General features: G+C 56.2%; 3 protein-coding genes and 5 non-coding genes across 9 annotated transcripts; all 8 read right to left on the bottom strand.

Annotated features, from left to right (window-relative positions):
- Nucleotides 1-6,033: 6,033 nt before the first annotated feature.
- On the bottom strand, nt 6,034-8,232 carry RPL13A (ribosomal protein L13a). The gene is made up of 8 exons (XM_027859347.1): nt 8,194-8,232; nt 7,869-7,941; nt 7,586-7,651; nt 7,258-7,359; nt 6,958-7,043; nt 6,650-6,709; nt 6,345-6,467; nt 6,034-6,153 (listed from the first exon to the last, which is right to left on the bottom strand). Exons 1-8 carry the CDS (start codon nt 8,206-8,208, stop codon nt 6,067-6,069), a joined length of 612 nt encoding a protein of 203 aa, XP_027715148.1. The 5' UTR covers nt 8,209-8,232; the 3' UTR covers nt 6,034-6,066.
- On the bottom strand, nt 6,223-6,308 carry LOC114041102. The gene has a single exon (XR_003568881.1). It is a non-coding gene; the product is annotated as a small nucleolar RNA SNORD35 (small nucleolar RNA).
- On the bottom strand, nt 6,855-6,928 carry LOC114041101. Its single transcript, XR_003568880.1, has one exon. It is a non-coding gene; the product is annotated as a small nucleolar RNA SNORD34 (small nucleolar RNA).
- LOC114041100 lies at nt 7,123-7,210 on the bottom strand. Its single transcript, XR_003568879.1, has one exon. It is a non-coding gene; the product is annotated as a small nucleolar RNA Z195/SNORD33/SNORD32 family (small nucleolar RNA).
- Nucleotides 7,458-7,550, bottom strand: LOC114041103. Its single transcript, XR_003568882.1, has one exon. It is a non-coding gene; the product is annotated as a small nucleolar RNA SNORD35 (small nucleolar RNA).
- Nucleotides 7,731-7,813, bottom strand: LOC114041099. Its single transcript, XR_003568878.1, has one exon. It is a non-coding gene; the product is annotated as a small nucleolar RNA Z195/SNORD33/SNORD32 family (small nucleolar RNA).
- Nucleotides 8,233-9,115: 883 nt separating the features above from the next.
- FLT3LG (fms related tyrosine kinase 3 ligand) lies at nt 9,116-12,106 on the bottom strand. Of its 2 annotated transcripts, XM_027859346.1 has the most exons (8): nt 12,063-12,106; nt 11,612-11,672; nt 10,973-11,095; nt 10,529-10,582; nt 10,261-10,404; nt 9,877-9,950; nt 9,545-9,753; nt 9,116-9,452 (listed from the first exon to the last, which is right to left on the bottom strand). In XM_027859346.1, the coding sequence occupies exons 2-8, from the start codon at nt 11,636-11,638 to the stop codon at nt 9,313-9,315; spliced, it is 771 nt and encodes a 256-aa protein (XP_027715147.1). In that variant the 5' UTR covers nt 11,639-11,672; nt 12,063-12,106; the 3' UTR covers nt 9,116-9,312. The 2 variants fall into 2 exon arrangements, with proteins under 2 accessions (XP_027715147.1, XP_027715146.1); XM_027859345.1 differs by lacking the exon at nt 12,063-12,106 and having other exon boundaries at nt 9,328-9,753; nt 9,877-10,015; nt 11,612-11,718.
- Nucleotides 12,107-14,326: 2,220 nt separating this feature from the next.
- On the bottom strand, nt 14,327-20,972 carry ALDH16A1 (aldehyde dehydrogenase 16 family member A1). The gene is made up of 16 exons (XM_027859344.1): nt 20,199-20,972; nt 19,914-20,040; nt 19,474-19,652; nt 19,306-19,383; nt 17,685-17,866; nt 17,420-17,572; nt 17,093-17,278; nt 16,900-16,995; nt 16,642-16,778; nt 16,133-16,238; nt 15,912-16,042; nt 15,636-15,803; nt 15,345-15,549; nt 15,071-15,256; nt 14,829-14,951; nt 14,327-14,634 (listed from the first exon to the last, which is right to left on the bottom strand). The coding sequence occupies exons 1-16, from the start codon at nt 20,326-20,328 to the stop codon at nt 14,470-14,472; spliced, it is 2,352 nt and encodes a 783-aa protein (XP_027715145.1). The 5' UTR covers nt 20,329-20,972; the 3' UTR covers nt 14,327-14,469.
- Nucleotides 20,973-21,434: the final 462 nt, after the last annotated feature.

Raw genomic sequence — 21,434 nt, 5'->3', positions numbered from 1 at the left:
AAAGAGATAGCAGAGACCCTTAGATACAGAGATAGCAGGGAGACCCCCAGAGACAGAGATAGCAGAGACCCTCAGACCCACAGTGCAGAGACCCCGCAACCACGTGGGGGGGGGGTGTCGGCTCTGCCGGGGGTTCCACCCTCCCTCCACCACGGGCCCGCGCATGCGCGCACCTGGATGTCCGCCATGCCGCCGCTTCGCTCGTCTCTCGCTCCTCTTCTCTCGGACGAACGGATGGAAAGAGGCCGGAAAGCCGCCGCCGGGGTCTCCTTAAACCACGAGGCAAGGGCCGCGCAGGAAGTGACGCAACACGCCGGAGCGGGCAGGCGGGGACCAAGACCGGAACCAAGCGGGTGGGGGCAGGACTTCCGGGAAGCGGAGAAGGAGCACGTGGTGTCCAACCAGGAGGCGGAGAAGGAAAAACACCACGTGGGGTGTGGGCGGTGCCGTTGCGTGGGGCGGGACTTCCGGCGGGATGCGGGAGAACGTCGTACGTCCTTTCTTTTCCGTCTGCCAGTCAATCATGGGCACCTGTTAAAGGCCAGTGCCGGCTTGGGGGTACCCAGACCTATGGGAGGATTTTGCCATCCTGTCCCCTCACCCCCTTTGCAGAAGTTGGGGAGCATACAGTCAGATTCTTTTGATATGATAGTTTTGGGGAAAGTTTTTTCTTCCTCTTTTTTTGCTGTTATAAGGGATTAATCTCTGGGAGAGGCTGGGAAATGTAATAATAGTAATAATACAAATAATGGCTAACACTAATCTGGAATTTACTATGTGCCAGACTCTGCTGAGCACTTTACAATCAATTATGGTCTCATTTGATCCTCACCACAGCCCTTCCAGGTAGGGCTAGTATTATCCCCATTTTACAGACAGGGAAATTGAGGCAAACAGGGATTAAGTAACTTGCCCAGGGTCATAGAGCAGGTAAGTGTCTGAGGCTGGATTTGAGCTCAGGTCCTCGTGACTCCAGGCCCAGGGCTCTGGCCTGCCTACATGCCTTTATGTAAGTGATACATAAACAGAAGTTATCAATAAAATTTATTTTCAAAAACAAAGTGAATACAATGTGATGGGGGAAGAGAATTTGCCAGTAACTGGGGAGTTATTGGGAGGCTTCATGCAAAAGCTGGGGCTTGATCTGAGTCTCAAAGGAAAATAGAGATTGGGAGATGCAGAGATAAGAGGAAATCACCCCAGGTGTAGAGGATGAGATGGAGTACAGAGTGTGCCTTTGGCTGGATCATACAGTGCAGGGAGGAGAAGGATGTATCATAAATTTCCAAAGGTAGGCTGAGGCAAGATTTTGTATTAGGTCCCAGATGGAATTATGGGGCAATGAAAGTTTTTGAGCAGAGGAATGACGTGGTCAGACTTGTGCTTTAGGAAAATTACTTTTGAAAGTTGCCAAGGGCTATTGCAATAGCTTTGAAGGGTGGTCATGAGCTCCTGACCTAGGGTGACCGCTGGGTAAACTGGATGTTGGGAAGGGAACTGTTTGGATATGTGCAGTGAGTGTGAGTGAAGGGTCCAGGAGACCTCTACGTTTCAAGCCTGGGTGCCTGGGAGGCTGGTGGTAGCCTCCATGACGTAGAAGGAATTTCAGAAGAGGGGAAGGCTTGGAAGGAAAGATAAGTCCAGTTTCCAACATGTTGAGTTTAAGATGTCTGTAGGACATCTAGGTTGAGATGTTTGATAGGCAGTTGGAGATGGGAAACATGTTCTCCTTCCTCATCTCTGTCTCCCAGCTTTCTTAGCTTCCAAGTCCCAGATAAAAATCCTGCTTCCTCCAGGAAGCCTTTACCAATCCCTCTTAATGCCAGTGTCTTCCCTACGTGGATGATATATCCTGTATAGGCAGTTGGAGATGGGCCAGGAGAATGGTTAGGGCTGGAAACAAATGGGACCTGGGAGTCATCAAGCACAGAGACCTTGAACTCATGGGAGCTGGTAGTGCAGTGGGTGAGCCCACTCTACCCTCTTTATATGCTTTTCTTTCTATGTAGCAGCTAGAGTGCTGGGCCTGGGGTCAGGAAGACCTGAGTTCAAATTTGACCTCACACACTTACTAGTGAGTGACCCCAGGCAAGCCTATGTCCATTTCCTTATAAAATAGGACTAATGAGAACACTTACCTCCCAGGGTCGTTTGAGGATCAAATGAGATATTCTTAAAGCCTAGGCACAGTGCCTGGCACATAGTAGGTGCTTAATAAAAGCTTTTTTCCTTCTAGGTGAGAGTATAGAAAGATTAGAAAGTATCTGTTGTTGTTCACATTGTGTTTGACTCTCCTTGACCCCATTTGGGGTTTTCTTGGCAAAGATGTGGAGTGATTTGGCATTTCCTTTTCCGGTTCATTTTACAGATGAGGAAACTGAGGCAAACAGGATAAAGTGACTTCTCCAGGGTCACACAGTTACTAAGTGTTTGAGGCCAGATTTGAACAATAGTCTTCCTGAGTCCAGGGCCTACACCCCGTCCTCTGCAGCGCCACCTAGTGGCCCCTAAGAACAGATAGAGGTGGATCAGCCTGCCTCCAATCTCTCCCCAACTCCACTCCATCCTCCATTCAGCAAAGTGCACTGGGGCTCCCTGTCGCCTCCAGGATCAAACACCAAATGCTGTTTGACATTGGAAGCCTATCCTAACCTGGCCCTCCCTTACTCTTACTAAGGTTCTTAAAAGAACCTTATTCTTCTTACACCTCATTCCCCACACACTTTTGGGTCCAGTGACAGTGGCTACCTGGCTGGCTGCTCCTCGAACTAGGCCCCGCAGCATTTTCTTTGGCTACCCTCCATACCCTAAATGCCCTTCCTCATCTGCTTCCCTGGTCTCCTGGCTTCCTTCTAGTGCCAGATAAAATCCTGCTTTCTCCAGGAAGCCTCTACAATCCATCTTATCCTGTACATAGCTGATTTGTTTGCACGATGTGGCCCTGTTGGCTGGGAGCTCCTAGCAGACAGGGACTGCCTTTTGCCTTTTTTGTATCCCTAGCCCTTATCACAGCTCCTGGCACGTGGCAGGAGCTGCTTTGTTTGGTCTACGAGTTGTGAAGCACCCAGCTACTCTCTGAGGCCAGATTTGAACTCCAGTTCTCCTGCCAAGACTATCCATTGCACCGCCTAGCTTAGTATACCTTAGAAGAGGCAAATGCTGCAGTCGCCACCCCAAATGGCGAGGACTGAGAAAAGGTCAGCAGTTCTGACGATCTACCTAAGCTCAGTGATTTTGGAGAGTTGGCTGATGAAGTCAGAGACCAGATTGCAAAGGGCTGAGAAATAAGTGAAAACAAGGAGAATAGCCAGCCTTTTCTGGTCATTTGGCCACGAAAGGAGGAGACACAGGTGAGTTATAGGCAGAGGGGAAGGACCCAGGGAGAGAATGAAGTAGGGGTGCCTGGCTCCATCCACGCCCTCATACAAGGGCGCTCCTCCAACTCCTCAGCTTCCCAATTTGTCTCCTTAGATCCCATGAACAGCTGGTTCACACCACGCCCCACATAAGTTGTCCTAACCTGGCCCTCACCATTACTCTGTTCCACTTCCTTAATAGGAATTCCTGACTCTAACCTCCTGTCATACTCCTTGGCTCTGTCTCAGCCTGCCCAACTTCTTCTTTGGCCCTTTGCGGTAGTACACGGGATGAGAGTGCATGCCTGTAGTCAGGAAGACCTGAGTGCAAATATGACCTGAAACACTAGTTGCGTGACCCTGGGCAAGTCACTTAACCCTGTTGGTCTCAGTGTCCTCATCTGTAAAATGAGCTGGAGAAGCAAATGGGAAACCACTTCAGGATCTCTGCCAAGAAAACCCCAAGTAGGGTCAGAGTCAGACACAATTGAAAACCAACTGAATGAGACCTCCCCATTCCTTCTACTTCATATTCCTCCCCACCCCAAGCGAACCTGCTCAATCCTACATTGTCATCAAACCTTCAAATCCTTTGTCCCCTGCTCCTCTCACTGGTCACCCCCTTCCTGCCTCTGCTAACAGAAAATTAGGTCATTCACATGAGTTCTTCATAAACCCTTTTACATCACCCTCCATCACTCATCGTTTCTCACCATCTTGGACGAGGGGACCCCTTTTCTTTACCAAAGCCCTGCCCTTGTACTCTACTCAACTCCAGCTCAGCTGCCTTTCCAAGCCCTCTAGCCCACCGTCAGAGCTGCTCAAGGCTGCCCTTCCTAACAACCATCCCCTCAGGTGACCATTCTGGATCTCTCCCTTTCTCATCCACACTCATGGCCTCCAGCACCTGGTCCAGATTGCTCAGAAGTTATCAAGTCGTGTGTCCAACATCATCAATGAGCATTTAAATGCTTACTATGGGGTCCTTCGGGGCCACCTGATACTGGCTGCTGGATACTCTTACGGCTCTCAATCCCTCAGTTTAGCTTGTGTCACATAATGACTCCAAGGTCGTTATGTCCAGCCCAGTTTTCTTCTCTACCTTCTATCTTGTTCAGTCCTGTCTGACCTCACGACACAGAGAAACCCCCCTTAGGACCACAGGGATAAGTGAGTTTCCCAAGGTCACGCAGCTCAGCTCGTGTTGAGCTAGATTTGAACTCAGAAGACTAGTTCCACTTCAGGCCTGGCATTCTATCCCGTTTACAACCTAACTGCCCTCTTGTACCACCCACTGCCTACATAATAGTTACAACTCAACATGTTCAAAAGAGAACTCTTGACATCCCCCCACTTCTTCCAAAGAAATGGTGTAAAGTGGGACCTCAACTTGAGAAACCACAACCACTCCCCCTCACCCCATTCACCCAAGCTTTCACTCATCAGGGATTGGTCCCCACTCTGCTCAGTCCTCCCCAAACACTGACAGTGACCAGAGCAGAAAACAACCTTGTACCTCTTACTCTAGAGGTTCCCACTGCCTGCCAGCCTCCAAGTCATCTCTCCAGCCTCCCTGCCCACTCGATTCAGCACCCCCAGAATAGCCTTTGACCTGTACCACCTCCTCTTGTCATGGCTTAGCCCAGATAGGAATACACACCTTAATCACAATTTTTTCCAGCTGCAAGTGGCATTGTCCCACAAAGCTTTCCCCATTCCAAATCACCTTGTTTTAATTCTTAGGTACAAATCTTCCATTCTGAACGCAGACTGGGTAGGGAGTTTCATTTTCTTACCCCATACCTGGGGGTGATCTAAAGATAGGATCTGTTGGAACCAACAGAAGGGCTGACCTTGGCCTAAAGGGACCAGCATATGTTAACAGCATATTAATAAGATCAAGGGGTTTTGAGATATAGAGAAGGGGGTGAATGAGTTCATGGCCATGGGCCATTTCCAATGAATTAAGAGGAGCCTGAGAAAAAGGAAAGGTACCAAGGGAGATTTGAGATAAAAGGCTGTAAACATTTAGGGAAACTCTAGAATCGCCTGGTTTGTTGTACAAGTTGAAGATGAGGTTGGGGATGGTGAAGAGGATCCCAGAGATTAGGAAGCAGATGTCTGAAGACAGACTAGCAGAGAAAGAAAACAAGGATACTGAGATAGAAAGGAGTTTATAGTGATGTAACTAGAGCTTGGTATGACCTGATGGTGAGTAAGCAAAATCTTAACATGGGGAACACTGGGCCCTATATGGTTTTTAACCAAAATATGCTTTTAAAAATTCAACATTTTATTAATTATTAAGCACCCAAGGCTGTGGGTACAAAGCATTACAGAGACCAAGCTCTGCCCCGAAGAGATTTTCAGCCCCGCAGGACCTCCCCTCCAAGGTCCCTCATATCCCAAGGTTGCATGGGAGCTGCAGATCTAGTCTAGCCCCTCTCTACATTCCCGTGGTCCACTCCACTTTACCCCAAGAGGAAGAATCACTCCTTCCTAGAGGCAGGCATCCCACACCTCAGGACTGACATCCTGCCTTTCTCAGTTAAGGACACGCCTATAGCATTGAATGTCCTTCCAAGCCCTGCTTGCTGGGGGGGGCCGGTGGCCCCCAGAGGGCTCCCTTCCCTGATGGAGGCGATGGCAAGAGGGGGACAGAAGGAGGAGCCAGGAATCCAGTTGCCGTAGAGGATAGACTTTATTGGACTCACACCAGCAGCCCGTGCTTCTTCAGCACCTTTGTGTATTTGAAGATTTTGCCTTCCACATTCTTCTCGGCTTGCTTGCGTAGTTTCTGTGGGAGAAAACACAAAAAAAAGATTACGGGTCCAGAAACTAAGCAGCTGGGGCCCTCCTCTTGCACCCTCTGGCATCAGCTGAGCCATGTGGCTTTGTCGGCAGTCCCCCGTGGGCATCCGAAGACCATCGTGAGAGCAAACATCATCTGCCAAGGGGTACCCACACCCCCCAGAACCTAGGCCTCACCGTAAGCTTCTTTTTCTTTCTGTAATGGATCTTGGCTTTCTCCTTCCTCTTCTCTTCCAATGTAGCAGTCACCGCCTGATACTTCCAGCCAACCTCGTGGGCCAGGCGTCCCAGATAAGCAAACTGTGGTGTGGGGAATAGATTAACAAGTCACACCCAGAATACCTTTTCTTTCCACCCACCAAACAGGACACCCCTGAAATCCCTCAGCATTCCTGGTTCTGAAAAAAGCCCCCCAAAATAACCATTTCTTTTTGGGCCTGCACACTTGACACTGTTACCCCCAGCCCCTTTTTCATACTCACCTTTCTAGTTGGCTTCAGTCTGACCACTTTGAGAGCAGCTGGGACAACCATGCGTTTCCGCTGCAAGGGGGAAGGAACCAATCAATGGGTGATGGCAGCACACTAAGGATGCTGGGAGATGAGACAGGGAATGCCAGTGCTCTACTGAGGGTACAAAGAGGCATATGGGAAAGCCCACCTCCCACCCCAGAGTCAGTCTGGAAAAAGGCGTCTCAGATAACAAAGCTTTTCTCAAGTAGATATCAAACAATGTAGGTAAAGGAGACATCACTGACGCCAGGACTGAGACCCCTTCTGGATAAGCTCACCTTATCATAGGGTGGAGGAATACCATCAAACACCTTAAGGCGTTCCAAGGCAGCCTGACCTCGCTTGGTCTTGTGGGGAAGCATCCCTAGGGAGAACAGTTCATAGTGAGAAGCTCAGTCTAGAAACCTTTAAGCCTAAGAACAGAAATTTCGCCCCCCCCCCAAGAGATCTCAGATGGAGGTGCATGGAGCTTTTCATCTCATGGTCGGTAGAACTCGAACATGTGATAAATATCAGCATCATCATAGTCTCAGCTCCCTGGTCCCTCGGACCCCTCATCGCCACTGGCAGGCCCTCACCTCTGACTGTCCTCCAGAAAATGCGGCTTGGGGCTCTGAAGTGGTAAGGACCTCTTGAAGGGTTTGTGTTCATTCTCTTTCGGAGGAAGGCCAGGTATTTCACTGGGGGAAAGAGGGCATTTAAAAAGATGCCTCAAACTTCAGTTAATGTCCGGTCCTGGACCCCCCCCCCCCCATGCTGGAAGCAGCACGCTCCTCTAAAGCCGGCATCAGCTGAGCCTTAAGGCAGAATCAACAGTAACCCCATCGCTCAGGGCCTCTGAAGACCATCGTGAGAAAGGACATCCCCTGCCAGCAGCAAGACCACAGCCTCCCCCCCCCGACTCACGCTTGTTCCGGTAGAAGTTCCCTGAAATGTTGATGCCTTCGCAGCGAACCACGACCACCTTCCGTCCTGCGTGCGAGAGGAGCGTCTGGGTCAGTGCCACACACTAGGCGGTCGAGGGTCTCTCGCCGGCAGGGGAGGGCCGGGGCAGGCCTCAGAGCGGTGCATGGTTTGGTCTCATGGTCGTGAGACTCGAACGAAAGATGGTGAATGTTCCTCATCACCGGCCTCGCCGCACCCGGGCCCCGGACCCCTCCCCCGCCCACGACGGCCGCCCCGCACTTACCCAGGAGGACTTGCTTGGCCACGATGGCCGCCAAGCGACCGAGGAGATGGCCCCGCCCATCGATCACCAGGACCTGGGGGAAGCGGGAGGAGACGCGGGGGTCAGGGCCGGCCCGGGACCCCGGGGCCACGTGACCCTTCCCCCGCCACGGCTGGAGCCTAGGCCAGGCCAGGTCCGTGACCGAGACGCAGGAGCGGGGACACCACGGCTCGACCCCCGCAGCCCTTCATCGCTGGGCGGCCCAAATGCTGCCCGGCGGGGCCGCACTGCCCCGCGCCGAGGCTCCCGAGGAGCCTGGGACCGCCACCGAGGCCGGAGCGCTCACCTGCCCGTCCGCCATGGCCGACGCCGCCCGGGAAAAGAAGGAGCCGTGCCTCGTCGGGTCCTCCTTATCCACCTCGCAGGGGCGCCGGAAGTGACGCGAGACCGCTGCGGCTCTCTATAGGTGGAAGATGGCTTCGCTCCTGCCCCCAGGGAGGGCGAGGGGCTGCGGCGCAGGCGCGGCGGCCCACGGTCCAGAGAGCTCCTCAGAACGAGGCCGGTAGGAGTTTGGCGCAGGCGCAGAGGCTGACGCTTCTCAGCGAGTCTGAGGACGTGCGCCGGGGGTGGGGCGGGGATCCATGTCTGTTGGGGGCCCTTCACGAGCTGCTGCCATCTTGGTGAGGGGCGATCTTAAGCACGCATGGCCGCCCGCCGATATTGTTCCGACCTGGCCTGCCCGCCCCCCTAGCCTTTGAGCGCGGCCTTCAAAGCCGCCGCAAGGCTGGCCCAGGCGGAACGAGCTCCGGTTGCTTAGTTACCAGTCGTGGGCTGGGAGCGTGGCGTCAGTTTCCTCCCCCCTCCCCCCGCGCGCAGTTTGCTTGGGGGGTGAATAGTTCCCACTCGATTCTCTTCCGGGCCTCTCGTGGGGCTCAGTTTATGCAGCCTCTGCTGGAGACCTCCAGAAACAGGGAGCTCACCACCTGCCCCTGCAGCCAGCCCATTCCGCATCTGGACACAGCCGAGGGGTGTGGGGCGCAGCATGGGGAAAGAACCCCTTTCTCTGGGTCCTGGCAACACTTCAGCTCCTCAGAGACCCTGAAACCCGGTCTCGACTAACCCCCCCCCAACCCCCAGCCCCTGCAAGGGCTCTTCCTTCCTACGTGGCCATGGCCCAGGCCTCTGACCACCCTCCAGATCGGGGTCTACGCCGGCTAGGGCATCTCCTGCCTTGACCTGTCTCTGTCCACAGATTCCACCCAACAAAATCTATTAGAAAATGTTTTATATACATCCTCAGAGCTTTGTACAGAGGGTGGGCTGGTCCAAAGGTACCCTGCAGGTTACCCCTCTCGAGGAGAGAGAAGGGGCAGCAGGCACCATTTTTGGGGGGGGGGTGCTTAGCCCCCCCAAGAAGAGAGCAATAACTCAAGACTCATCGAAGGAGAAAGGAAGGAGGCCAGTCTTAAGCTGGGTTCCTTACGGAAGGCTTCCTCAGGAGGTAGCCCCAGCTTCTGGGTTTTGCCTTCAAGGCCCTCCAGACATCCATGTCTTCTTTCAAAGCACCATCACCTGCATATCCTGGGGGACAGAGTCTGGGGGGCCCTAGCCACAGCCCCCAGGCATGGAATCAGCTGCTGTCTGTGCATGGGGGGGGTACCCACTATCCCACCCACAGTGAGCTGAGCCAGGCTCACCTGGGGTGTTGGGGACTTGGGGGATCCTGGTGGCCTCGACTGCCTCTTTCTTTGCTTCCATCTCCAGGCAGCCACCAGGATCAGCAGCAGCAGGATTGGCAGCACCCCCAGCGCCAGCAGATGAAAGTGGGAGGGCTTGGGTGGTCTCAGGGTGTTTCCCAGTGCCCCAAGACTGCCAGATGAGGGGAGCGTGGAGACAGTGGAGGGCTCTGTGGGAAGGGGGATGGAGGTAGAGTGCTTCCTACTGGCTGTGCAGCCCACAGTCCCGCCCTCCCCACTCTGGAGCCTTAGTGCTCCCTCTAAAGGGAGAAGGTTCCCCCTGGGCACCTCACCTGGCTGGCAGCGATACTGTTGGCAGGGCTGGAAGCTCTGGTGAGTGATGAGGGTCTGCAGGGCTGCCAGGTGGCTGGAGACATCCAGGAGGAGGTGAGAGATGTTGGCTTTGCGGAAACGGAGGCAGCTGGGAAAGGACTGGGGAGCCGAGGAAGGGGGGTGGGGGGCGTCACACACCACATCAGTCCCCCCTTCTCAGAGCCCCACGGCCTAGGGAAGAGCCAGCCCTAGCAGCAGCTTGAATCAACAGATGAAGGCTGCCTCATCCCTCTCTCTCTCAGCAGAGCCTCCCAGGCACCTGCTTATACCTGCGGTGGGCCTGAAGACCCCCAGGGAGCAGAAGGTGCCTAGGACTGAGCTCGGGGACAGAGCAAGGGACTGACCTGGTTGATGCATTGACTGACAAAGTTGACCTCGGTGTACACGGCCTCCAGGGGGACCTGCAGCTTACTCCCCGCCACCAGCTTCAGGCGCTCCAGGGTTTGCTTGGCCAAGGCCAGGTGCCACAGGGCCCAGCACTGCTCGTCCTAGGGAGAGATGCCCGGATGCCTCAGTCCTTGAGAGAGTGCAGAGTAGGGATGGCTGGGTCTCCCCACCGTGGGTGGGAGCTTTGGAAGAGTGGCTCCCCCCCTATTCTCCCACCAGACTCACCACCTGAAGATTGGCCGGGACATCCACTGGGTAGTCCCTGAGCACGTAGTCAGACTGTAGGGAGAGATGCTTGTTAGGGCTCTTGCCCTGGGAGCCTCTGAGATTAGGTGAAACACAGAGAGAGACAGACAGGAAAAGAAACAGACAGAGACTTATCTGTATCCCCAGTGTGAGAGAAACAGATTTAGACTCTCCGCCGCCACAGAGCTATAAACACAGACATAAAATATTCGGAGACAGAGATTTAGGGAGACAGGGTCTTGGAGAGACCGAGAAATGCGTATTAAGAAAAGGACACTCAGAGATTTGTAGACTCCAGGACACACGGAGAAATAAATTCAGACGTCAGAAGCAGGGAGAGAAAGAGACCATTCGATGCCAAAATGTAGTCATGGAGAGTAGGCAGAGGCAGCAGGAGCAGAGCTTGAACACACTAACTCTCACCAAGTCGCTGATGGCCTGGAGGAAGGTGGAGCTGATAGGGCTGTCGGGGAAGGTGCAGGTATCCGCGACGCTGGCGGTGGCGTTCTGGGGGAGCAGGAGCGGCAGGAACAGCAGCTTGAAGGCCTGGGGTGTTGGGGAGACAGAGCTGGGGCTGGGACGAGGCCCCTGGTCCCTTCTCCCCGGATCTGCATTGCTTCAGTCCTAGTTCTGTCTGGACGTGTCTCCTCGATTCTGCCTCTTTTGCCCCACCCGGGTCTCTTCCTCCTGCCTCCCCACTTCTGCCTTCACCTCCCTTTCTCTTTTCCGTATCTGTGTCTGTCTTTCGTGTCTCCCTTCTCTTCTTTCATCCATGTCTCTTCTGTCATCCTGAGTCCTATGTGGCTCTGCCTTTCTCCCCATCTGACTTTCCCCATCACCATCTGTCTGTCCCCATTTCCATCTCCTGACACTGTATCTGTTCCCCTTTCTTGCATCCCTGTCTCCCGTCTCTGTCTTCATTCCTCCTGATTGCCTATCCCTGTCTCCGTAGCTGTCTTCCTTCCTCCTCAATATTGATGATGCTACCCCCATCCCTATCTCAATCTTTCCCCCCTATTTCTGCCTCCCATATCCCTGTCTCCATCTGTTGGGAATACGCACAGTGAGGGGCCAGGCTGGGGCGGTCATCTTGAGTTGGGGCCCCTCATGCCGCTGCCGGGCCCTGGGGGGGACAGAGCCGGCTCAGCCAGGGACCCAGGCGTCCGGGTGCCCTCCCCCAGCCCCTTCATGTGGCTAAGTTTCCTCCCCCACCCTGCTTCCTGCCCCCGCCTCATTACTGTGAATTATGCCCAACCTTCCAGGAAGGCATCCCATGTCTCAGTTCCCTTGGCAACCCAGGCACCCCCTTTCTCAAACCCCTTGGAGACCCAAGCATCCCTCCCCACCCTCCCTCCCCAGGTAGCCAATCCCCCCAACCCTAATGGAGATCTAGGTAAGCCTTCCCTATCTTAGCCTTAACCCAGGCACTCCCCCTCTTTCAGACCCCTTGGGGACCCAGGCGTCCCCTCCCCTATCTCCTCTGGGACCCAGGCATGCTATCCCAGCCCCGCACCAGGGTCCCTGTCCAGGCCGGGAAGGCCCAGGGCAGGTCTGGGCCCAGACATCAGAGATCGAAAGTGAAAGATATTTTGGGGAAAAGTTTGGGAATCCATGGGGGAGGAGCCCTCTGGTGGCTCTGAGTTGAGCTGCAGGAGGCAGGGGACGCCTGGGTCCTTCCTCAGGTCTGAATCAGCTGGGAGTTGGGAGCACTGGGTTCTAGCCTCTAGAGTCCCTGCTCTCAGCTCTATCCAAGGCCCTATCCCCTTCTGAGAAAGGAGTGGGTTGGACAGGGGAATCTCTCAGACCTTGAAGCTCTGAGGTTTTGAGTCCAGAGGGACAACGCCCAAACGGGCAGCTGGTGGAAGAGAAGAAATACAGAGAGGAGAAGCAGAGATATCAGCATGCAGAGACAGATAGAGAGAAATACACTAAAAGACACAGTCAGAGAAAGGAGGTGGGAACAACAGAGGCAGAGGAGAGAAGGTGCTACGGACTGGCCATGTACTGCTCTTCTCAAGACTGAGTGCCTCCCTATTGCTTGTTTCATAGATGAAATACCGGCTGCTATTTACCACTTCAAATCCTTTACACTACGCTGGTACGTTGTTGGTGAAGCTGTCAAATAGCACAATCATTTTGTAGAAGCAGTTTGGAATCATGCAAATAAAGTGACTAAAATGTTCATACCCTTTGACCCAGAGAGTACATTACTGAGCTTATATTCCAGGGAGGTCATTGATATATATCAAAATATTTATAGCAACGCTTCTTGTATTGGCAAAGATTTGGAAACAAAGTAGGTACCCATCGGTTGGGGAATGGTTAAGCACACTGGCACATGAATGTAATGGGAGATCACTGCACTGAAACAAAGCATGGATTGGGGATGAATACAAAGAAACCCGGAAGGTTTTCCATGAACTGATGCAGAAAGAAGTCAGCAGAACTCAGAAAAGAGACACAGTGACTCCAATAATTAAGATGGAAAGAATGACCACAAAAAAAAAAAAAAAATCAGCAGCAAATGTAACAAAATTAGACAGAACAAGCCAGGCTGGAAAGAAGAGACAGGAGATGATGGCCCGTCCTTTGCAGAGCGTAGGTTCGCAGGCGAACTGTACATATTCGGACTTTGTCACTGTATTGATCAGTTAGGATGATTTTCCTGTTTTTCTCTCATTTTTAATATAACTATTTGTTATGTGAGATGGCTGTTTGGGAAGGTAAGGGATGATGGAGGAAATTATGGTAAAATTTTTGAAATCATCAAAAACATTGAAAAAGACCCAGGCCCTTCACAATCTGGGTCCAGCTTGCCCTTCAGCCCTATGACGTCCTACTCCCCTTCACAAACTTTGTGTCTCAGCCTAAAAGGCCTCGCTCTTCTCCACCATCCCATCTCCTACCTCCAGGCCTTTGCATGGGTCGTCACCCTAGCCCACCCCCCGCCCATGCTGGAAACGTCCTTCCCCCTCGCCTGCGTCTGCTAGAAACTATATCTCTCTTCCGAGCTCAGCTCAAATGCCACCTTCTTCTAGTTCTTTCATTAGCCACTGGTGCTTCTCTCTCAGAGTACTTTGTATAGAAGCATGGCAGCCGTCACCCCCTTCCGTTCCCACCCAGAACGGTAGCTGCTCGAGGGCAGGGACGGCTTCATTCTTGTCCGTGTCCCCAGGCCCAGCATGGTGCCCAGCACTTACAAAATGGTTGAACGTAGACGTAGAAAGACTGCTGGATACTAATGGAACTTGGGGGGCGGAGTTAGAGGGATCGAGGGGACCTCAGAAGCAAGAGACTGTAACACTTGGCAGGGTGAGGGCCTAGGAGCCCAAAGGAAAAGTGATTTCCATGCTGAGCTGTCTGCCCTGGCCACACCCTGTCTGCATTGACCTGAGAAGGGCCCCAAGAAGCTGGAGGTGTCCAGAGCAGGGCAAGGGGCCTCCAGTCTAGGCCACACAGATGAAGGAATTGGAAACACTCGGCCTGCAGGACAGAAGGCCAGCTTGCTGGAGCTGGGGAGCGGGTTTGCTTTGCTCAGCACCAGAGGGCACACTGAGGAGCCAGCTGCGGAGGCTGGCATAGGAGAAGCTTCCCCACAACTGGGAGGATTCCACAGTGGCCAGGCTGCCCCTCGGGGGAGGGGGTCCCCCACCCAGAAGTCTCTGAACGCAGGCCGGAGGGCCCCAGTCTGAGATACTGCCCAGGGAAGGAGCTTCCTGCGGACCCCGGGCTTCCCTGACCCCTTCCCAGCCCACTTCTTTCTCCTCAGAAGCATACTGGATGTACGTCAGATCGTTTATTCAGGTGAGAACCACAATGAGGGGCCAAGTCGGGGCTCCGTGGGTCTTTTTGGCTCAGTCCTTCCAGGTGCCCAGCAGCCATGGGTTGCAGGACTAAGGCAGGGGGTGGGGGCGGGGGGCTCAGATGTCTCCCAAAGACAGCCAGAGAGCCTTAGTGCGGGCCGCCCGAAGGCACATCTCGGGTCCGGCCCCCTCTGTCTCTTGGTCCCAGGATCGGCTCTGACCCTTGTTCACCCATATGGCCTTTAGGTTCCCAGCTGAAGCCCATTCCACAAACCGGGAGCCCTGGGAAGAGATGCTGAGGTCACAAAGGGGCAGGGCCAGGGCCAGGTCTGAAACTGGGGACCAGGCCCAGAATCTCTAAGCTGGATAGGGCTTAGGAGGTTGCTGGGTCCAACCATCCCTGGCTGGCCATCACTTCAACAAAGGGCCTCTGGGAAAGGGGCTGGGGCTGGGGCACAGGCAGGAAGGGGGAGTACCTGGGCAGAGCCAAAATACCACAGAGCGGGTACATCCTGATGAAGGGCCAGACAACGGGTGAGATGGTCCCGGTCGCCGGTCACCACGTTCACTAGGCCAGGTGGGAGCAGGCAGGCCATGTCCTGGCAGGATGAAATGAACACTGGAGGCGGGATCCAGCTCTATCCAAGGTGCTCCGGGTACAGTGGGGTGGAGGAAAGGCTGGTGGGGGCAGGCAGTGGGGGGAGGTGGGGCCCAGTACCTGGCAGAGCTGGAGGGCCGGCAGTGGACAGGCCCCACTGGGCACCACGATGACGGCATTGCCGTAGGCCAAGGCTGGGGCCAGGAGGGACACAAAGGCGAGCAGAGGCCGCTCCTCCGGGCAGACGATGCCCAGCACTCCCAGGGCCTCTCGAAGGCGTAGAAAAGGCCCCTGGTGCCCAGCGCTCTGGAGGGAGGAGGTTACAGGATCAGGGGGCTGCCAGACAGGACAGCATGGGGGACCAAGGGATGGGGGCAGCAATGAAGAGGCTCACGTGCAGGCCGGCTCCTCGGGCATGGACCTGCGCTCCCCAGGCTCGCAGCCGGGCAGCACTCAGCACCACTTCAGTCCGAGCGCCCGCAAGGTCAACGCCCGTCACCTCTGTGAGCTGTTCTGCCAGTGCCTGGCTCCTCTGGGACAACGCATCAGCCAGCGCCCACAGGGTTGATGCCCGGCTCCCTGGCACCCGACTGGCCCAGCTGGCAGACAGGGAAAGGAGAGAGGCTGGGTGACGGCGGCCCTAGGAGCTGGGGCCAGCCCACCTGCCTCCCATCACTCCACTCACAGAGCTGCTGCCTGGTGTGCCGCTTCCACGGCCACTCGGATGTCCTTGGCACTGCCCTCTGCCACGTGTACACAGACATTCCCATCGGAGCCCAGGATGGGCCTTGAGCTGCGGCTGGCAGGATTCTGGAAGCGGCCGGCCAAAAAGACTCCATATGGGGCAGTCGTGCTGAAGAAAGAGGCTGTGGTGAGGACCCCAAGACTTCTGTTCTCAGGCCTGCTCTGGGATCCCCCTCAGAGGCCCGAGCAGGAGGATTTGGGGGAGCTGGGAACTGACCTGGGGGAGGAGTTGTCAGGGCCAGATGGCAGGACAGGTGGGGCAGACAGGCCAAACTTGTCATAGTCAACACTCTCCGAGGGCCCAGCCTGGGGTGGGAGGTTCACAGGGCGGAGGTACTCATAGAGGCCCTGCAGGGGTGAGCGCCAGTTAGGAGAGCAGGCAGCCCTCCAGGGAGACAGGACAGTGGCGGAGGGTGAGGGGGTGCAAGGGTCACTTACATCAGGGCCCCCATGCCAGGATGACCCGTTCTCCTTGCAGCCACCCACGGGGGCGCCTGCGTCCTTGAGTCCGTGGGCGTTGATCCAAACAGTGCCCATCTGGAGCCTGGCAGGAAAGCCCGGAACACAAACCGAGAGCATTAGGGACACCCAGAGAGGTGGCCGGGGGTGGGGGGTTGAGATGATCTGGGGAGCCCTGGAAGGCGTGTAGGGTCTAACTAAGCAGCTGGGGGCAGAGGGAGACTGAGGCTGTGAGCCTGAGGTCAGCAGGAGGTTAAGAGACCTCCGAGGCATGAGAAGGGGAGCCCTGAAGGACCATGAGGACAGTGACACGTATGTCATGCTTCCTAGGTGCCAGGCCCTGTGCTAAGAGCTTCACAATTACTCCTCACATGCGTTCCTCACAGCGTCCCTGGGAGGTAGGTGCTATTATGACCTCCATTTTACAGAAGAGGAGACTGAGGCAGGCAGCGGTAAAGCGACCTGCCCAGGGTCTGGGGCCTCCTTACTTATAGGCCAGGTCCAAGGCCAATGTGAGCCGCTCACTCCACACGCTGGCACTGCCCCCTCGAGGGGTGCCATTGACCATAGTCAGAGCCTCCTTTGCTGTGCGGAACGGGGAGATCACAACCACAGGCCACGGCACCTGCAGCCACCATGGGAAGAGAGGTCAGGACAGGTCTCAAGGGACCCAGGTGTCCCAAGCCCTGCTCCCAGGGGTTCTGGTCACCGTGCCTGGGACGTCCCCCATCCAGGGGCTTGCTCACCTCTGCCTGGGTACATGGGCTTGCTGGGGCCAGACCCAGGATCAGCGTTGGGGGAAAGAACGGGCTGTCTCGGGGGACGTTTCCAGTTTGGAATATCTGCATGAAGGAGAGAAGTGGTAGGAGCCCTCGATTCCATCCAGGGAGTATCCCCCCACGGCATCTCCCACAGCCCAGCACACTCCAGGCTCCTTACCTGCGCCCCCTGGCTCTGGGCTTCCTGAACGTATTTCTGGGCTTTTTCCCAGGCAGAGACTCCAGGTGTGCCCATGTCCACGGCCCAGTCCAAGCTCTGGCCTTCACGCACCCCACGCATGCGGGCCTTGAGCCGCTCCAGGATCCGTTCCCACTCACACGCCTGCACCAGCAGCCGCAGCCCACCCTGAGGCCCCAAAGCCCAGGTCAGCTGGGCTGCCATGGCCTGGCCCACCCTGCTCCACGCCCTTCCCGTCCTCTACCACGCTCACAAGCCGCGAGGGGGAAGCCAGCAGGACGTACACGGCCGTCTCCCGAGGCCACTCACCGGGCTGCGGTCAGACCAGACTGCATCTACCACCCCTTCCACCGCTGAGTCCAGATCGGCTGTGTCTGTGATCACCAGCAGAGACTCCGTGCCCAGGCTCAGGGAGAGGTCAGCACTGCTACCAGCTAGTGCCCTACGCAGGGCCTTGCCTTCCTGGGGGGGCGGGGGGGAACCCCAACCACTCAGCACCTTGCCTAGGCTCTGGCCGGCCACCCCCAGCCAGGACACCAGAGCCCTCCCAAACCCTGAGTCCCTGCCCCCGTACCTCCACAGTCCCACAGAAGGTGATCTTGGCAATGCCAGGCAGGGTGGGGAGCAAGGTGCCTAAGGAGGTGGCTCCCATGACCACATTGAGGACCCCTGGGGGCAGCCCAGCCTCCTCGCTCAGCTGGGCCACAAGGAGTGAAGTCAGAGAGGCTGGGCCTCCAAGGACCACCACAGTACAACCTGGCATGGAGGCCAGAAATCAGTGAGCGAGCCAATCGACAAGCCTCTACAAAACAAGCCAGGACTGTCCTCCGTGAGCTCTCAAGCACGGAGGAGATGATGCAACTGAGGCAGCTTGGGGCAAGGGGAGGGAAGGAGAGGAGAAGTCCACTTCCGGGCCGCTAAGGCACAAAGAGGAGGGGGTGTCGTGGGAGGGACAGGGGAGAGAAGGCCGGCCGACTGCTCGGCCCAGACGGAAACGCTGAGAGAAGCTAGGCGGGCAGCGGAGGCCGCACCGGCAAGGGCCCCGAACACCAAGTGGAGCTGGGAGCTCAGTGAGTGGGAATGACGGCTGACCGGACACGTTTAGGGAAATCACTGTGGCTGAACGGAGGAGGGACTGGAGTGGGGAGAGACTCGAGGCGGACAGCCGCCCCTGCCCCCAGCAGCTGCGGCCACCGCCCAGGCCTGAGGTGACCAGGGCCTGCGCCGGGGACGGGGCGGCAGAGGAGGGAAGGGAGAATCTTCAAGAGATGGGTTGTAGGTGAAACCGCAGGCCTTGGCAAGAGCTTGCACGTGAGGAATCCAGGATGATTCCAAGGTTGGGAGCCTGGGAGCTGGGGGCTCCGTGGACACAGCACTGGACATGGAGTCAGAAGACTGGATGTCAAATCCAGCCTCGTAAATTGACAAGCTGTGTGATCCAGGGCAAGTCACTTACGCTTGGTTTCTCAGTTTCCCTGGCTGTAAAATGGAGCTCATCATAGCACCTACCTCCCAGGGTTCTAAGGGGAAATGAGGAAGGCTGGGTAAAGTGCTTAGCGCAATGCTGTTATTACTGGGAGGACGGTGGTGCCCTCAGCGGGAGGGGAGGAGGCTTTGGGAGGACGGAGAATTCATTCTGTTTTGGATATTCTGAGTCTGAGGGACCTATGGGACATCCAGCTGGGGAGACAGATCAGGGCTGGACGCACAGATCTGGATTGCGTTGAGATGAAAACGGAATCCACAGTGATTGATGAGGTCGCCCAGGGAGAGCATCTCAAGGGGGCCCAGAACAGTGTGGGCTGGAGACAGAGAAGGAGCGGTCAGAGAGGGAGGAGAAGGACCGGGGGGGACCTGGAGAAGAGAGGTCACCACAGGGTCAACAGGAGGTCACGGGTTAACGCCGAAGAGAGCAGAATGATGAGCATGGGAACCAGACTGGTGAGGGTTTGGAAAAGAATGAGAGGAAGGATGAAGGAAGCAAGGGTAGATGGTTTTTTTTGAGGAGTTTGACTGGAAAGGGGAGGAAAGATGGAGGAGGAGGGTTTGTGAGAAACAGAAGAGCCCAATAAGGAAAAGGGGGTGGGGTCCAGCCCTGGCACACATAAAGGGCCAGGAGAAGGGTGAGAACAGGCTTCCCATCACCCAAGAGTCCAGGGTAGGCCCCAAAGGTTCATCTTGTGGCCCTGACTTACCCACGGCCAGGGCCGGGCAGATTCTCCACATCATCTCAACAAAGGAGAACGTTGGCGGGAGGATGACGGCTACCACTCCTGGGAAAGGAGGAGCAGGGTTGGCATGGCGCACGCCGGTGTGGGGCAGGCCCAGGGGAAAGCGCTGGGACGGGGGCTGGGGGCTCTCACCCATGGGCTCCCATCCTGCCAGGGTCTGCTCCTGGGTCTGGGCCCAGCACGCGTGGTACTGTAGCAGCTGACAGGCCAGAGGAATGTCCCCATCCCGGACCTCACGCACCACGCGGCCCGATGCCAGCGCCTCAAGAATCCACAGAAGCTTCTGATGCTTATGGATTGTCTCTGCCAGCCTGGGGGACGCAGGGGACGGTGAGGTCAGCTGCTGGCTCAGGTCCACCCCCTGCCCTTCCAGAGGCTCAGGAGAGATTATGTTCCAATGGAGTAGAAGCTCCTCGAGGGCAGGGCCTGTTTCTTTTTGTTTGCTCAGTAGGCTTAGTAGGGAAGAGCTTCTCTGGGCCCTAAAGGCTGGCTCTCCCAAAGACGGCAGGAACGTCTATGCTTGCCCCCCTTCCCCTTCCACCGCCTGCAAGGCCAGGCAGGGGAGCCCTTACCTGATCAGGTGCTGGGCACGAGTGGCCCCAGGGAGCTGGCTCCACCCTCCAAAAGCTTGCTGAGCCACGTCCACGGCCAAAGCCACATCTTCGTTCTGGGCCTGGAAGCAGCTGGCCAGGATCTCGCCTAGCCACAGAGCTCTTAGATCTACAGGACGTAAGCGCCCCACCCGTTGTCCCCAAAACAAGGGCATCCAACGCCCCTGAGGACCAGGGAGCGTGACCAGCAGGGAGGGGGCCAGGCCTCAGACCCAGGACTCCTGGAGAGAGGGGGATCCCTGGTACCTGAACATGGGTCCCTACAGCTGACGGTCCCTCGGCCCTCAGGTTTCAGCCACTTCCCATTCACAAAGTGGCCCAGGTTTGAGCCCTGGGTGTCCAGCCAGGCCTGAGTGAAATGGGGCAGTGTCAGCATCTAGGCTCCTCACGTACTCGCCCTCCGAGGGTCTCAGGTGGCCTCTGGCCTCCAAGAGATCCAGGCATTTAGCATCTGGAGGCAAATCAGGGCCCAGAACCTGCGGCCCTGGGGGTGGGCATGGAAAAGGTTCTAAAGATTCCAGAGGGAGCCAGGCACTTGGCTATGGCCAAAGTCTAGTAGCCTCTGGGCTGTGACCCCTGAGACTAGGGTAGGAAGTTTGAGCCTTTAGGTTTGCAAACCGGGAGGCATGCAAAAGGCAAGGGCAGGGCCTGGAGGGCGCAGTTTGGGAAGGGCCCACAAACCCTGGCACCCCAGGCATAATGAATATACCCTTTGGATGGGGGTGCCCAGGGCAGGAGACTGGGGGACAGCAGGGGTATCTAGGGCCCAGGGGGCAGGGACTGGCATCTACCAGGGTAGGGGACACAGGGCTGGGGTGCCCATGGCAGAGAAGAGGAACAGGTGAAGGGCCCACAGGGAAGCCCCAAAATCCTGGGCAGGATGCACATGGCACATCTACAAATGTGGGTGCGAGGATGTACCCAGGGTCCAAAGGACAGAGTGCAGGGGTGGCAAGCTTGGCTCAGCATCCATGGTGCAGGACAGGTGAGCAGGGCTGCAGCCTGGAGGGCGGCTTGGGATCAGGGCAAGGGAATGGGGCACACTGGTGTGAGGCTTGGGATTGGGGGCCCGCAGGGGTAAGTGGGGCTCAGCGCTTGACTGCGCAGTGGGCTAGGGCAGGGCTTCTTGGACGTTTTCCACTGCCGATCCCTTCGGCACTTCTTAAACTGTGGGATGTGACCCAGTCTGGGGTACACAGGTAGAGGAATACAAGTAGGGGCTTGGTGTGACTACAGTGTAATTGGCTCTACCATCTGAGGTGCAGGGAAACAAGTGAGGCTGGGCTGAGGTACACGTGTGCAGGGGGTACAGGAAGACAAGCAGGGCTGCTCTGGGGTGCACTGGGTGTAGGGGCACCAGGGGACAAGCAGGGCTGGGCTAGGGTGCAGGGGGTACGCTGGAGGCGGGGGCACAGGGGCGGGGGGACAAGCAGGGCTGGTCTGGGGTGCAGAGGGTGAACTGGATGCAGAGACGTGGGGGGG

The sequence above is a fragment of the Vombatus ursinus genome, unplaced genomic scaffold (assembly GCF_900497805.2).
Source record: "Vombatus ursinus unplaced genomic scaffold, bare-nosed wombat genome assembly UNPS02014165.1, whole genome shotgun sequence".
Lineage (NCBI taxonomy): Eukaryota > Metazoa > Chordata > Mammalia > Diprotodontia > Vombatidae > Vombatus > Vombatus ursinus.
The sequence above is the reverse complement of the archived record's forward strand: the minus strand, read 5'-3'. Positions and strand labels throughout refer to the sequence as shown.